This window comes from Hyperolius riggenbachi, chromosome 2, assembly GCF_040937935.1.
Source record: "Hyperolius riggenbachi isolate aHypRig1 chromosome 2, aHypRig1.pri, whole genome shotgun sequence".
NCBI classification, from domain to species: Eukaryota; Metazoa; Chordata; class Amphibia; order Anura; family Hyperoliidae; genus Hyperolius; species Hyperolius riggenbachi.
This window is the reverse complement of record NC_090647.1, coordinates 557,654,720-557,670,434: the sequence shown is the minus strand read 5'-3', so window position 1 is coordinate 557,670,434 and position 15,715 is coordinate 557,654,720. Positions and strand designations below refer to the sequence as shown.

Genomic DNA, 15,715 nt, shown 5'->3' with positions numbered 1-15,715 from the left:
TACATTGTAGTTGGGAGGCATACAGCTTTCTTTGTTATAGGGGATCAAAATATTTTAGTTGGCAGCCCTGCTCTTTCCATTTCTATTCTTGGAGCTAGAACTAGAATACCTCCCCCCACATACAGTCACCAGTGTTACTGGCCTCTATGACATGCGGTATAACGTCAGCTCTCCCTATAGAGTACAATGGAGGTTAGAGGGAAGTGTGATGCAGGATATGGGCTCTTACCCAGCACACGGATGGCTGTAGGACAGGACTTTATCTCCAGCACCGCGATCCCGGACCTCATACACACAGGAGTCTCCCCTCCCAGCCTGGGGGAGGGTCCAGCAGCCCCTCCCCCACATACAGTCACCAGTGTTACTGGCCTCTATGACATGCGGTATAACGTCAGCTCTCCCTATAGAGTACAATGGAGGTTAGAGGGAAGTGTGATGCAGGATATGGACTCTTACCCAGCACACGGATGGATGTAGGACAGGACTTTATCTCCAGCACCGCGATCCCGGACCTCATACACACAGGAGTCTCCCCTCCCAGCCTGGGGGAGGGTCCAGCAGCCCCTCCCCCACATACAGTCACCAGTGTTACTGGCCTGTATGACATGCGGTATAACGTCAGCTCTCCCTATAGAGTACAATGGAGGTTAGAGGGAAGTGTGATGCAGGATATGGACTCTTACCCAGCACACGGATGTATGTAGAGGACAGGACTTTATCTCCAGCCCCCCGATCCCGGACCTCATACACACAGGAGTCTCCCCTCCCAGCCTGGGGGAGGGTCCAGCAGCCCCTCCCCCACATACAGTCACCAGTGTTACTGGCCTCTATGACATGCGGTATAACGTCAGCTCCCCCCATAGAGTATAATGTAGAGATGGGAAGTTCGGATCTTTTCAATGATCCGGATGATTCGAATCGGATCATTGAAGAGATCCGGATCTTTGATCCGAATCTCGGATCATTTTACTACCGGAAGCATTCGGGGGTGAAATGAACAGCAGGACAGGTCTGTGGACAGAAGAAGGGGAGGGAGTGGACACACAGAGAAGGGGAGAAGATGAACAGAGGGCAGGGAGTGGACAGAGAAGGGAGGAGGGACGAGCAGAGAGCAGAAATGTTTGCACGTAATACCCACATGCTGCAATCATATGCTTTACATATATTTCACCTACATGTTCATCTGTATACCTTGAATGCAAATGTCGCACAGTGAAAGAAACCATTCCCAGAAGATAAGTGCAGCTGTTTAGTGCCGAGAGCAGAGGAGGATTATATTGCCTTTCAATCACACTGTCTGCAAAGTTACTGAGCTGTGCTGTGCTGAGCCAAAAGCTTCCCATGTGTTCACTGTGTACAACTACGGAACAGCCAGCCTATAATGGGCAGCACGTTATAGCCAGTATGTGTGCTCTACACATATCTGGCAGTGGCACCCATGTCCCCTCTCTCTTATCTACCTGCTGTCCCTGCAAGGCTGCCTCCCATACAACAGAGCGATCCATCTCTGCTCTGCTTCCAAGACCCCGCTGCCCGCTGAGAGGGGGCGTGTCGCTCCTGGCCCCGCCCCTTTTGCGATCCGAATCACTCATTTTGATGATTCGGATGATCGACTCATAAAATAGATTCGGATCAAAGATCCGAATCGTTCATGATCCGGACAACACTAGTATAATGGAGGTTAGAGGGAAGTGTGATGCAGGATATGGGCTCTTACCCAGCACACGGATGGCTGTAGAGGACAGGACTCCTTTACTCCAATCCCAGACCACATACACACAGGAGTCTCCCCTCCCAGCCTGGGGGAGGGTCCAGCAGCCGCTGTCTGTGTCCAGGTGGAGTCTGGTCTTCATATGATTTATCAGAGAGTTGTTATGGCAGAGATATTCCATCATCAGCATCTCCTTCTCCCTTCCACATTGCCTGGAGAGGTGCAGGATGGCGATGTCATCAGGGCATATCATACCACAAGCAGTGATGTCTGATCCAATCTGTACATCCTTCATTTCTGGTGTTAGGAAAAATAACAGTTAGTGCTGAGAAAGAGAAGTTTATGACTCATGTGTCATCAGCACTGATATGTGAAATAGATTGCTAGCTCCTGTGCCCACACTGCCCATGTGATCTGTAGCCCATCCCCCACATACACTCCCTATCAGTCATGTGACACCAGCACAGAGACATGGCATAAATTGCTAGCTCTTGTACCCACAATGATCATGTGATTTGTAGCCCCTCCCCCCATACACTCCCCATCAGTTATGTGACACCAGCACAGAGACATGGGATAGATTGCTAGCTCTTGTACCCACACTGATCATGTGATCTGCAGCCCCTCCCCCACATACACTCACCATCAGTCATATGTCACCAGCAGAGAGACATGGGATAGATTGCTAGCTCTTGTACCCACACTGATCATGTGCATACCTCCCAACTTTTTGAGATGAGAAAAAGGGACACTTGAGCCACGCCCCTGCCACACCCCTGGTCACGCCCTCACCGCGTCTCTAGTCACGCATACCATAAAGATTTCATAAAAAACATATGTTGTTTTATAATTCAAACCACACTGGTCCTTTCTATCCTGGTTCATTTTCCTTCATAGTAACATTTTAAAATTAGTAATATATCAATTTAAAGGTTGGGAATAAAGTTTAGAGTCAAACACGCACATTTTTTAGTAGATAAATATATATATTTACATAGAAAGAGAGACAAATGAGAGTGAAAGAGGGACAGAGGGACAGGGCTCCCAAAAAGGGACTGTCCCTCCGAAAAAGGGACAGTTGGGAGCTATGATCATGTGATCTGCAGCCCCTCCCCCCACATACATTACCCATTAGTCATGTGACACCAGCACAGAGACATGGCATAGATTGCTAGCTCTTGTACCCACACTGATCATGTGATCTGCATCCCCTCCCCCACACACACTCCCCATCAGTCATGTGACACCAGCACAGAGGCATGGGATAGATTGCTAGCTCTTGTACCTACACTGATCATGTGATCTGCAGCCCCTCCCCCATATACACTCCCCATCAGTCATGTGACACCAACACAGAGACATGGGATAGATTGCTAGCTCCTGTACCCACACTGATCATGTGATCTGCAGCCCCTCCCCACATACACTCACCATCAGTCATGTGTCGTCAGCACTGAGACATGGCATAGATTGCTAGCTCTTGTACCCACACTGATCATGTGATCTGCAGCCCCTCCCCCACATACACGCCCCATCAGTTATGTGACACCAGCACAGAGACATGGGATAGATTGCTAGCTCTTGTACCCACACTGATCATGTGATCTGCAGCCCCTCCCCCACATACACGCCCCATCAGTCATGTGACACCAGCACAGAGACATGGCATAGATTGCTAGCTCTTGTACCCACACTGATCATGTGATCTGCAGCCCCTCCCTCACATACACTCCCCATCAGTCATGTGTCACCACCAGCACAGAGACATGGCATAGAGTGCTAGCTCTTGTACCCACACTGATCATGTGATCTGCAGCCCCTCCCCCACATACACTCCCCATCAGTCATGTGTCACCAGCACAGAGACATGGGATAGATTGCTAGCTCTTGTACCCACACTGATCATGTGATCTGCAGCCCCTCCCCCACATACAGTCACCAGTGTTACTGGCCCCTATGACATGCTGTGTAATGTCAGTTCCCCCATAGAGTACAATGGAGGTTAGAGGGAAGTGTGATGCAGGATATGGGCTCTTACCCAGCACACGGATGGATGTAGAGGATATTTCATCTTCATGAACCCGATCCCGGACCTCATACTCACAGGAGTCTCCCCTCCCAGCCTGGGGGAGGGTCCAGCAGCCACTGTCTGTGTCCAGGAGGAGTCTGGTCTTCATATGATTTATCAGAGAGTTGTTATGGCAGAGATATTCCATCATCAGCATCTCCTCCCATCCACATTGCCTGAACAGCTGCAGGATGGCGATGTCATCAGGGCATATCATACCACAAGCAGTGATGTCTGATCCAATCTGTACATCCTTTATTTCTGGTGTTAGGAAAAAATAACACAGTTAGTGCTGAGAAAGATAAGTTTATGACTCGTGTCACCAGCACAGAGACATGGCATAGATTGCTAGCTCTTGTACCCACACTGATTGTCCCTACGGCACGCCAGCAGAGACAGGTTCTGAAGGGGTTTGACCAAATCGAGAGGGGGAGCAGCCTTAGCTGTCACCCGAGGCAGAGAAACACTGTGTGTCTTATCTATGTTACAGAAAGCATTCCTAAAGACTTTGTTTTTAATGGACCATAAAGAGTTACATGAACATGGGCAATAAATGTTTTTTGGGGCCACGGGGCCCTTGACCTTTTACTAGATCAAAGCAACTGCCTCTGTTGCCCGGTGGATAATCTGGCTCTGCCTCAACCACACTTTACAAGACTCAGCCACCACTAGCAGTCATCTGCGACGATACTGCTAGACACCATACACACACAGATTCCTGTACTGAAGGAGATCTGTCCCTGTCTATGGCAATTAGGATAATTTTATGCACTGCTGTTGAGCTGTATGCACTCAGACTGGTGTTCGTGTATCCTGGGTCAGCCACGGGCTTTAGGCTAAAACTACGGGAATGACACACACACACACACACACACACACACACACACACTGTACACACACTGTACACACACACACACACACACACACAGTACACACACACTGTACACACACACTGTACACACACACTGTACACACACACTGTACACACACACTGTACACACACACTGTACACACACACACACACACTACAGAGTACTAACACATACACTGTACACACACACACACACACACACACACACACACACACACTGTACACACACACACACACGAACACACACACACACACACACACACACACCAGTCCGAGCATACAATACGGCACTGAACTGTTACACAATTACACTGTAATCTCTCTCTAATGGTGCCCATACATGGTACAATAAAAACGTTACATTTTCCCGTTTATGCGACCAAAACGATCGAAACAAATGGAAGTTTACAAGAATCTTTTTTTTTCGATCAAGAAAAAAGAATCGATTATTCAGATTTTTCAATAAAAATCCGATCTGACATGTTGGAAAAATCTTTATATTCATCTAACGGAATAATCGAATAAAATTATCTAATAGAAAAAAGAAGGAAAAAGTTGTACCATGTATGGGCCCATAGGAGATGTCAATTCTCTGCTTAGTACACAGAAGACGGACTTATTAAATAAGGATTTAACCCTCTGGGCGATACAATTATATCGCCCAGGAGGTGGCGCAGCACTATTTTTTATTTTTTTTTATTTTTTAAATCATGTAGCGAGCCCAGGGCTCACTACATGATAGCCGCAGCGCAGCGGCATCCCCCCACCCACTCCGATCGCATTCGGCGATCAGAGTAAGCAGGAAATCCCGTTCAGAACGGGATTTCCTGCTGGGCTTACCCGGTCGCCATGGCGACGGGGCGGGATGACGTCACCGACGTCATGGACGTCGTGACGTCAGAGGGAGTTCCGATCCACCCCTCAGCGCCTTATCTGAGGTTAGTGTGCCTTATCTGAGGTTAGTGTGCCTTATCTGAGGTTAGTGTGCCTTATCTGAGGTTAGTGTGCCTTATCTGAGGTTAGTGTGCCTTATCAGCAGTGTGCGATTTAGCTTTGTGCATCTTTTAGTGTGCACAAAGCTATTTAGTGTGCACAAAGCTACTTAAGGTGCACTAAGTTAAGATAAGGCACACTAACTCAGATAAGGCACACTAACCTCAGATAAGGCACACTAACCTTAGATAAGGCACACTAACCTCAGATAAGGCACACTAACTCAGATAAGGCACACTAACCTCAGATAAGGCACACTAACTCAGATAAGGCACACTAACCTCAGATAAGGCACATTAACTCAGATAAGGCACACTAACCTCAGATAAGGCACACTAACTCAGATAAGGCACACTAACCTCAGATAAGGCACACTAACCTCAGATAAGGCACACTAACCTCAGATACTAAGGCACACTAACTCAGATAAGGCACACTAACCTCAGATACGGCACACTAACCTCAGATACGGCACACTAACCTCAGATAAGGCACACTAACCTCAGATAAGGCACACTAACCTCAGATACTAAGGCACACTAACTCAGATAAGGCACACTAACCTCAGATATGGCACACTAACCTCAGATAAGGCACACTAACCTCAGATAAGGCACACTGACCTCAGATAAGGCACACTAACTCAGATAAGGCACACTGACCTCAGATAAGGCACACTGACCTCAGATAAGGCACACTGACCTCAGATAAGGCACACTAACCTCAGATAAGGCACACTAACTCAGATAAGGCACACTAACCTCAGATAAGGCACACTAATTTAGATAAGGCACACTAACTCAGATAAGGCACACTAACCTCAGATAAGGCACACTAACCTCAGATAAGGCACACTAACTCAGATAAGGCACACTAACTCAGATAAGGCACACTAACTCAGATAAGGCACGCTAACCGCAGATAAGGCACACTAACCGGCTTAGGCCCGGTTCACATTAGCGGTGGCCATCTGGAATCGCCTTGCCGGAGCCGGACCGCTTGCAGAAAGGACGGAACGGACGCATGGCATAGCAATGAAAGCCTATGCGTCCGTTCACATGCGTCTGTTCTGCCGGACCGGAGCCGGACCGGATCCGGGGCGGATCCGGACTCCGGCGTCCGTTCCAACATGCGCTATTTTTTGGTCCGGCTCCTCCGGCAGCCGTATCCGGGGCGGAGCCGGACTGCACCATCCGGCCAATACAAAGCTATGAGAACCGGAGAGCGCACAACACACTGGCTAAAAATCCGGATGTTCTACCCCACTTCCTATGCGTATTGAAGCGGCGATTTTGGATGAGGACACATGGGCAAGCATTTTGGAGTGGAGCAGCAGTGATTTTAAACGTGCTGGAGATGTTGGCAGTATGTCGGAGGTGGAGGTGAGTGCTAAACAGCGGAGGGCCTGATTCCACAGGTCCACCTTCTGCTGACCTCCCAGACCCCAACATTTTTATTCCTTTTCTACTATCTTTTGTCAAACGGATCCGGATCGCATCCTGATGAACACCTGATGCAAACTGACCGGATCCGGATCCGGATCAGAACCGTACGGTTCCGATCCGGATCCGGTCAGGTCATCCGGTCCGTTTGGCAGAGAACCGCAAGTGTGAACCGGCCCTTAGCGCCAGAAAACTCTTTTTTACTCCGGCGCTAACACTTAGCGCCGGTTAGTGAATCAAGCCCTTGATTACAAAATTAATTGATTGATTACAGCGTATGATCCAAACCCTGGTGCGGGAGATCGCAATTCTGATGATAGATCAGGGCATTCCTAGCGTAGCACTATCTCTGGGGAAATACACCTACTCATCCTATGAGCATCTATTTTATAGCCCAGAATGTAGCTCTAGGCTAGAAAAACAATTTCTTGTGGAAATGCTTTTAAGTTATTGAATTACAGCCTAGTAACTAACTACAAGCACCCGGTCAGGCCCGGACTGGCCTGGGGGGAAGGGAGGTGTTTTCCCCCCAGGCCACCGGGAGAGCTGAATGATGGCTCTTAAGCTGCCACTAAACTCCCCGGTGGCTTTAAATACTATTCCCCCACAAGTCATTGCAACTTGGAGGGAGGTGTAATTTGGGGTACGGCGATCACCAGAGCCCCGAATTACCCTTACCTGCCCCGCGCAGCATATTTTTTGCTGCTATGGGGCTCCTGGTTTGGGTAACCGGTGCTGGCACTGTGCACCAAAACCACCTGCTTTGCCTTCTCTCTCCTCTCTCCAATCATAATGACTTATTGCCCGCTTCCTCATTTCTAGTGGGCTATTAAATGGTGTCTGGCTAGGTGTTATGTTTACATGTCATTGTAGGCAAACTTCAAAGGAGATGTAAACATTTACTCTCTGCATAGTAGATGAATGTCCAGCGCTCTCTCCAAATGAAATATAGGGATGGCGGACAGTTCCCAGTGATTATCGGCCGTTCGCCTGTTCGCTTTAATGCAAATCTTTTTGTTAAAAATTTGCGTTCGGATTTATCATTAAAGGAATCATCAGCCATAAAATGGAGCCCCCTGATATACTTACCTGGGGCTTCCTCCAGCACCTTGCAGCCAACATGCCCCACGTGGCATCTCAGCTTGTAGCCGCTGACCCGGGGTCCCCGCCAGTGCAGAGGGTGACCTCGAGGTCATCTCTACTGTGCCCTCCAGAGCGCCGCTGTCAATCAAGCCCACGTTGTCTGCAGTTTACTGTGCAGGTGCATAACTACTACATCTGCACAGTACACTGGACAATGTGGACTTGATTGACAGCGGCACTCACGCAGGCGCACAAGAGAAGGTCAGCTTCTACACCAGCGGGGGCCCCGGGCTGGTGGCTGCGAGTGGAGGTGCAGTGTGAGACTAAAGGTTCATACACACGTCAGATTTTTTTAAACGACCCATCGTTTGGACGTCCCGTTGGTCAGTCGTCCGGACATCAAATCGGGCGTGTGTACAGTCCGTCGTTCAGCTGATAAGACTGGTCTTGAGCGATCCGCCAGGCGGATGAAAAGAAAGAAAGAAATATAAAATTACATAATTATATAAATAATATAATAAAATGGTACTTTAGAGAAACTGAGCTAGTAATCAAGTATTTAGCACCATCTAGTGGTCACTTAGAAAATGACATGCATATATAAGCACAATAAGAGAAAATGTGCAGAATATTTTATGGGGGGTGTGTAATCATGTAACAAATCGCAAAATCATAGTTGCAATTATGATCTTGCGATTTGTTACATGATTACACACCCCCATAAAATATTCTGCACATTTTCTCTTATTGAGCTTATAAATGCATGTCATTTTCTAAGTAACCACAAAAATCAATTAACCCTTCGCACTCTCACATGCAAATGTTCAAACAAATGCATTCACAGATTCACTCATCCAGGCACAACTGTTATCCCTACAGCTAAATTAAAAGCCGGGGTTTTAGTTCACAGAAGAATGCATTCTTATGCTTAGTCACCTATACTGCGTAGAAGTACCCAGGTAAACATAGGTGTCCTAACTCTGGCCCTGTAACATGCATAGTGCAGACATGCAAACACATTCATTGCATCAAACCTATCAATGGATTAGGAGCGTGCGAAGGGTTAATTGATTTTTGCTGTTTCTAGCCACACCCCCTTCAGCACCTCCCTTTCCCTAATAATTTATTAGGTACTTATCCGTTAGCCGGGCGCATCCGGCAGGTGGCGCTAATTACTATTCCCCCTCCAGGCCGACATGGATAGTAGGGAAAGATGTAACTCTGATGGAGTTTTGTCGCCACCTAGAGGATGCGCCCGGCTAACGGATAAGTACCATTTATTTAATGTTAATTTAATGTCCTAACTAGAGGCGATGTGCCTGGATATATGTATTTTTATTCTTATCATTGACCCCTGTGGCTAGGGTCCAATTCGGTGCACTCCCTCCTTCCCCTGTATGTGTTTGTCAGCATGCACACAGCTTATGCTGATGTATGTGCATGGTGCCTATGGATATATAACGTTAGCTCCCTTGTGCGATTGGTAAGATGCGCTATCTGTCCCAGGAGAGGACGTCAGGATGTATGCTCCTAATCCATTGATAGGTTTGATGCAATGAATGTGTTTGCATGTCTGCACTATGCATGTTGCAGGGCTAGAGTTAGGACACCTATGTTTACCTGGGTACTTCTACGCAGTATAGGTGACTAAGCATAAGAATGCATTCTTCTGTGAACTAAAACCCCGGCTTTTAACTTAGCTGTAGGGATAACAGTTGTGCCTGGATGAGTGAATCTGTGAATGCATTTGTTTGAACATTTGCATGTGAGAGTGCGAAGGGTTAATTGATTTTTGCTGTTTCTAGTCACACCCCCTTCAGCACCTCCCTTTCCCTAATAATTTATTTAATGTCCTAACTAGAGGTGATGTGCCGGGATATATGTATTTTTTTTTCTAAGTAACCACTGGATGGTGCTAAATACTTGATTTATATATTGCTGTATTTCTCAGATAGCATACTTGTGATACTTTATCTTGAGATTGCCTTATGGATGGCTTTTCTTCTCTTTATGTATGGTCAGTTGTTACATCCTAGGCGATGTTTATTATTTGGCTCATTTGTTGTGTTGAGCAGCGTGGGGCATGTCGGCTGCAAGGTGCTGGAGGAAGCCCCGGGTAAGTATATCAGGAAGCAGCATTTTATGGCTGATGATTCCTTTAAAGTCAATGCCCACCAACTTTAGCGGTTAATAGAAAAGCCCCATACATGCTAAAAACACCAAATATACAGGGTATATTAAGGAGGAGAGTGGGAAAATTTTTTTCTAAAAGACCTTGTAGTTTAACCACTTGCCGACCGCCCAGAGTCAGGACAAGGTCTTCCAGCCCCCATGGCTGACACACCAAAGTGCGCCCCTCCATCCCTCCTACCCATCACACACTGATTGCTATTGGACTAAGAGGCACCCCAGGGCTCCAACACTTTAATCTCTAGTTATCTGGCTTGCAGTCCCTGCTATGTAACCACTTTTCTTATTTATCTTTGCTGCAAACCCAAAAGGGGAATGATATAGCTGAGTGAGTTGTGCGCCCCCTCCTAAACTGCGCCCTGAGGCTGGAGCCTCTCTTGCCTCTGCCTCGGCACAGCCCTGCGACCACCCACTGCCTATGGGCGTCGGCAAAGTGGCATGCCTAGGACCACGGAACGCCGATGGGCGTCGGGTCCTGGGACTGTATCTGGCTGGGGATCACGCTCATCCACCGGCAATAGGCTCCGCCCACCCGCGACGTCAACCCGCCGGCTGTTGTTAACCCCTCGATCGCCACGTTAGAAGCGTATAATACACTTTGTAATGTATACAAAGCGTATTATACAGGCTGCCTCCTGCCCTGGTGGTCCCAGTGATCGAAGGACCACCAGGGCAGGCTGCAGTCCTCCCTGTCTGCACCCAAACACACTGATCTGCCCCCTGATCGCCCACAGCACCCCTCAGACCCCCCCCCCTGCCCACCCCCCAGACCCCTGTTTGCACCCAATCACCCCCCTAATCACCCATCAATCACTCCCTGTCACTATCTGTCAACGCTATTTTTTAGATCAGGTCCTAAACTGCCCCCTGGGGGCTCCTGATCACCTCCCACCCCCTCAGATCCTCCCCAGACCCCCCCCCCCGTGTACTGTATACATCTATTCTCCCCTGTAATCACCTGTCAATCACCTGTTATTCACAAATCAATCACCCCCTGTCACTGCCACCCATCAGCTCAGACCATAACCTGCCCCTTGTGGGGACCTGATCACCCGCCCACACCCTCAGATTGCCCGCAGACCCACCCTCAGATCACCTCCGAAAGTGCATTGTTTACATCTGCTCTCCCCTCTAATCACCCAGTGAACACTCATCAATCACCCATCAAACACCCCGTCACCACCTGTCACTGCTACCCATCAGATCAGACCCTAATCTGCCCCTTGCGGGCACCCAATCACCCGCCACACCCTCAAATAGCCCCCCAGACCCCCTCTGATCAACTTGCCTGTGCACTGCTTGCATATATTCTCCCCTGTAATCACCTACTGATCACCTATCAATCACCCCGTCACCACCTGTCACTGCTACCCATCAGATCAGACCCTAATCTGCCTCTTGCGGGCAACCAATCACCCGCCCACACCCTCCGATAGCCCCCCAGACCCGCTCTGATCAACTCACCAGTGCATTGCTTGCATATATTCTCCCCTGTAATCACCTACTGATCACATATCAATCACCCCGTCACCCCCTGTCACTGCTACCCATCAGATTAGACCCTAATCTGCCCCTTGCGGACACCCAATCACCTGCCCACACCCTCAGATAGCCCCCCAGACTCCCTCTGATCAACTCGCCAGTGCATTATTTACATCTGTTCTCCCCTCTAATCACCCCCTGTCACCACCTGTCACTGCTACCCATCATACCCATCAGATCAGACCCTCATCTGCCCCTTGCGGGCACCCAATGACCGGTCCACACCCTCAGATCACCCTCAGATACCCACGATCACCTCCCCAGTGCATTGCTTGCCTCTATTGCCCCCTCTATTCACACCCATCAATCACCTCATGTCACCCCCCCTAGCACACCTACCCATCAAATCAGGCCCTAATTTGCCCCGTGTGGGCTCCTGATCACTCGGCCAAACCCTCAGATCCCCCTCAGACCCCTTTCCGATCACCTCCCCAGTGCATTTATTGCATCTATTCTCCCCTCTAATCATCCACTGAGACACCCATCAATCACCTCCTGTCACCACTTGTCACCCCCTAGCACTCCTATCCATCAGACCAGGCCCTAATCTGCCCCCCTGCAGGCTTCTGATCACCCGGCCAAACCCTCACCCGCCCCACTGCAGTGACAGAATTTTTTTTTTCTGACCACTGCTGGTATGACTTAATTGTGGCGAGACCAACCGTTATGCCACACAATACGCAACTGCCAATCCAAGAAGCTACTATGCCCAGCCTTTTCGGTGGAAGCCACTCCAAGATTCCGAATGTAACATTTTTTGGGGCCTTCTCCTTAACATGGGTCTAGTCAAAAATAATGTATTGCGGTTAGAGTTGGGCCGAACGGTTCGCCGGCGAACGTGGTTCGCGCGAACTTAGGTGGTTCGCGTGCGGGTACCGCACGCGAACGTTTTGCGGAAGAAGTTCGGTTCGCCCCATAATGCACCTGAGGGTCAACTTTGACCCTCTACATCACAGTCAGCAGGCCCAGTGTAGCCAATTAGGCTACACTAGCCCCTGGAGCCCCACCCCCCTTATATAAGGCAGGCAGCGGCGGCCATTACGGCCACTCGTGTGCCTGCATTAGTGAGAGTAGGGCGAGCTGCTGCAGTCTCTCATATAGGGAAAGATTAGTTAGGCTTAACTTCTTCCTGGCTGCATACCTGTTCTGTTCAGTGAGCCCTCAGCCCACTGCATACCTGTACGGTGATCCTGCCACTGCATACCTGTTCAGTGATCCTGCCACTGCATACCTGTTCTGTGAACCCACCCACCACCACTGCATACCTGTTCAGTGATCCTGCCACTGCATACCTGTTCTGTGAACCCACCCACCACTGCATACCTGTTCAGTGATCCTGCTGCCACTGCATACCTGTTCTGTGAACCCACCCACCACTGCATACCTGTTCAGTGATCCTGCCACTGCATACCTGTTCTGTGAACCCACCACTGCATACCTGTTCTGTGAACCCACCCACCACTGCATACCTGTTCAGTGATCCTGCTGCCACTGCATACCTGTTCTGTGAACCCACCACTGCATACCTGTTCTGTGAACCCACCACTGCATACCTGTTCAGTGAACCCGCCACTGCATACCTGTTCTGTTCAGTGGAGTTTGGTGTGTCAGTGTGAAGCAGTACCTTAATTACACTACCTGATTGATGTATACACATGCAAGATGTTTTAAAGCACTTTAGGCCTGTCATTTAGCATTCAATGTGATTTCTGCCCTTAAAACGCTGCTTTTCGTCAAATCCAGATTTTTCCCGGGGACTTTTGGCGTGTATCCCACTCCGCCATGCCCCCCTCCAGGTGTCAGACCCCTTGAAACATCTTTTCCATCACTTTTGTGGCCAGCATAATTATTTTTTTTTTTCAAAGTTCGCATCCCCATTGAAGTCTATTGCGGTTCGCGAACTTTAACGCGAACCGAACCTTCCGCGGAAGTTCGCGAACCCGGTTCGCGAACCTAAAATCGGAGGTTCGGCCCAACTCTAATTGCGGTCTTATTGGTCTACGCACCCAATACATCACATGCCTATGTTCTCTGCTGCCATGTCCAGGTCATGATTTGAGAACATCCTGCGCTTCCTGCACTTCAGTGCCAATACAACCTGTCATCTAAGAGGCCAACCTGCTTATGACTGGTTCCACAAAATTTAGCCCCTCATAGACCACCTGTCATCAAAATTTGCGGATGCTTATACCCCTGAACAGTCATTTTGAGGCATTTGGTTTCTAGACTACTCCTCACGGTTTTGGGCCCCTAAAATGCCAGGGCCGTATAGGAACCCCACAAGTGACCCCATTTTAGAAAGCAGACTCCCCAAGGTATTCCGTTAGGTGTATGATGAGTTCATAGAAGATTTTATTTTTTTGTCAAAAGTTAGCTGAAATTGATTTTCATTGGGTTTTTTTCCCTGGCATTTTAGGGGCCCTAAACCGTGAGGAGTAGTCTAGAAACCAAATGCCTCAAAATGACCTGTGAATAGGACGTTGGGCCCCTTAGCGCACCTAGGCTGCAAAAAAGTGTCACACATGTGGTATTGCCGTACTCAGGAGAAGTAGTATAATGTGTTTTGGGGTGTATTTTTACACATACCCATGCTGGGTGGGAGAAATATCTCTGTAAATGACAATTTTTTTGATTTTTTTACACACAATTGTCCATTTACAGAGATATTTCTCCCACCCAGCATGGGTATGTGTAAAAATACACCCCAAAGCACATTATACTACTTCTCCTGAGTACAGCGGTACCACATGTGTGACACGTTTTTGCAGCCCAGGTGCGCTAAGGGGCCTAACGTCCAATGAGTACCTTTAGGATTTCACAGGTCATTTTGAGACATTTGGTTTCAAGACTACTCCTTACGGTTTAGGGTCCCTAAAATGCCAGGGCAGTATAGGAACCCCACAAATGACCCCATTTTAGAAAGAAGACACCCCAAGGTATTCTGTTAGGAGTATGGTAAGTTCATAGAGGATTTTTTTTTTGTCACAAGTTAGCGGAAATTGATTTTTATTGTTTTTTTCACAAAGTGTCATTTTCCGCTAACTTGTGACAAAAAATAAAATCTTCTATGAACTCACCATACTCCTAACGGAATACCTTGGGGTGTCTTCTTTCTAAAATGGGGTCATTTGTGGGGTTCCTATACTGTCCTGGCATTTTAGGGGCCCTAAACCGTGAGGAGTAGTCTTGAAACCAAATGTCTCAAAATGACCTGTGAAATTCTAAAGATACTCATTGGACTTTGGGCCCCTTAGCGCAGTTAGGGTGCAAAAAAAGTGCCACACGTGGTATCTCTATATTCGGGAGAAGTAGTATAATGTGTTTTGGGGTGTATTTTTACACATACCCATGCTGGGTGGGAGAAATATCTCTGTAAATGGACAATTGTGTGTAAAAAAAAATCAAAAAAATCTAATTTACAGATATATTTTGTCCCACCCAGCATGGGTATGTGTAAAAATACACCCCAAAACACATTATACTATTTCTCCTGAGTACGGCGATGCCACATGTGTGACACTTTTTTGCAGCCTAGGTGCGCTAAGGGGCCCAAAGTCCTATGAGCACCTTTAGGCTTTACAGGGGTGCTTACAATTTAGCACCCCCCAAAATGCCAGAACAGTAAACACACCCCACAAATGACCCCATTTTGGAAAGTAGACACCCAAAGTATTCAGAGAGGGGCATGGTGAGTCCGTGGCAGATTTCTTTTTTTTTTTTTGTAACAAGTTAGCAGAAATGGAAACTTTTATTATTTATTTTTTTCGTCAAAAAGTGTAATTTTCCGCTAACCTGTGACAAAAAATAAAATCTTC

At 48.1% G+C, this 15,715-nt stretch overlaps 1 protein-coding gene across 1 annotated transcript in view; it reads right to left on the bottom strand.

Annotated features, from left to right (window-relative positions):
* Positions 1 to 15,715, bottom strand: part of LOC137545291 (uncharacterized) — a 43,961-nt gene that overhangs the window by 11,860 nt on the left and 16,386 nt on the right. Inside the window, exons 4-5 of the mRNA XM_068266405.1 lie at positions 3,750 to 4,040; positions 1,718 to 2,008 (exon numbers count right to left, since the gene is read on the bottom strand). Of these exons, the coding sequence (XP_068122506.1) occupies positions 1,718 to 2,008; positions 3,750 to 4,040 (582 nt within the window). The remainder of the gene's footprint in view (positions 1 to 1,717; positions 2,009 to 3,749; positions 4,041 to 15,715) is intronic.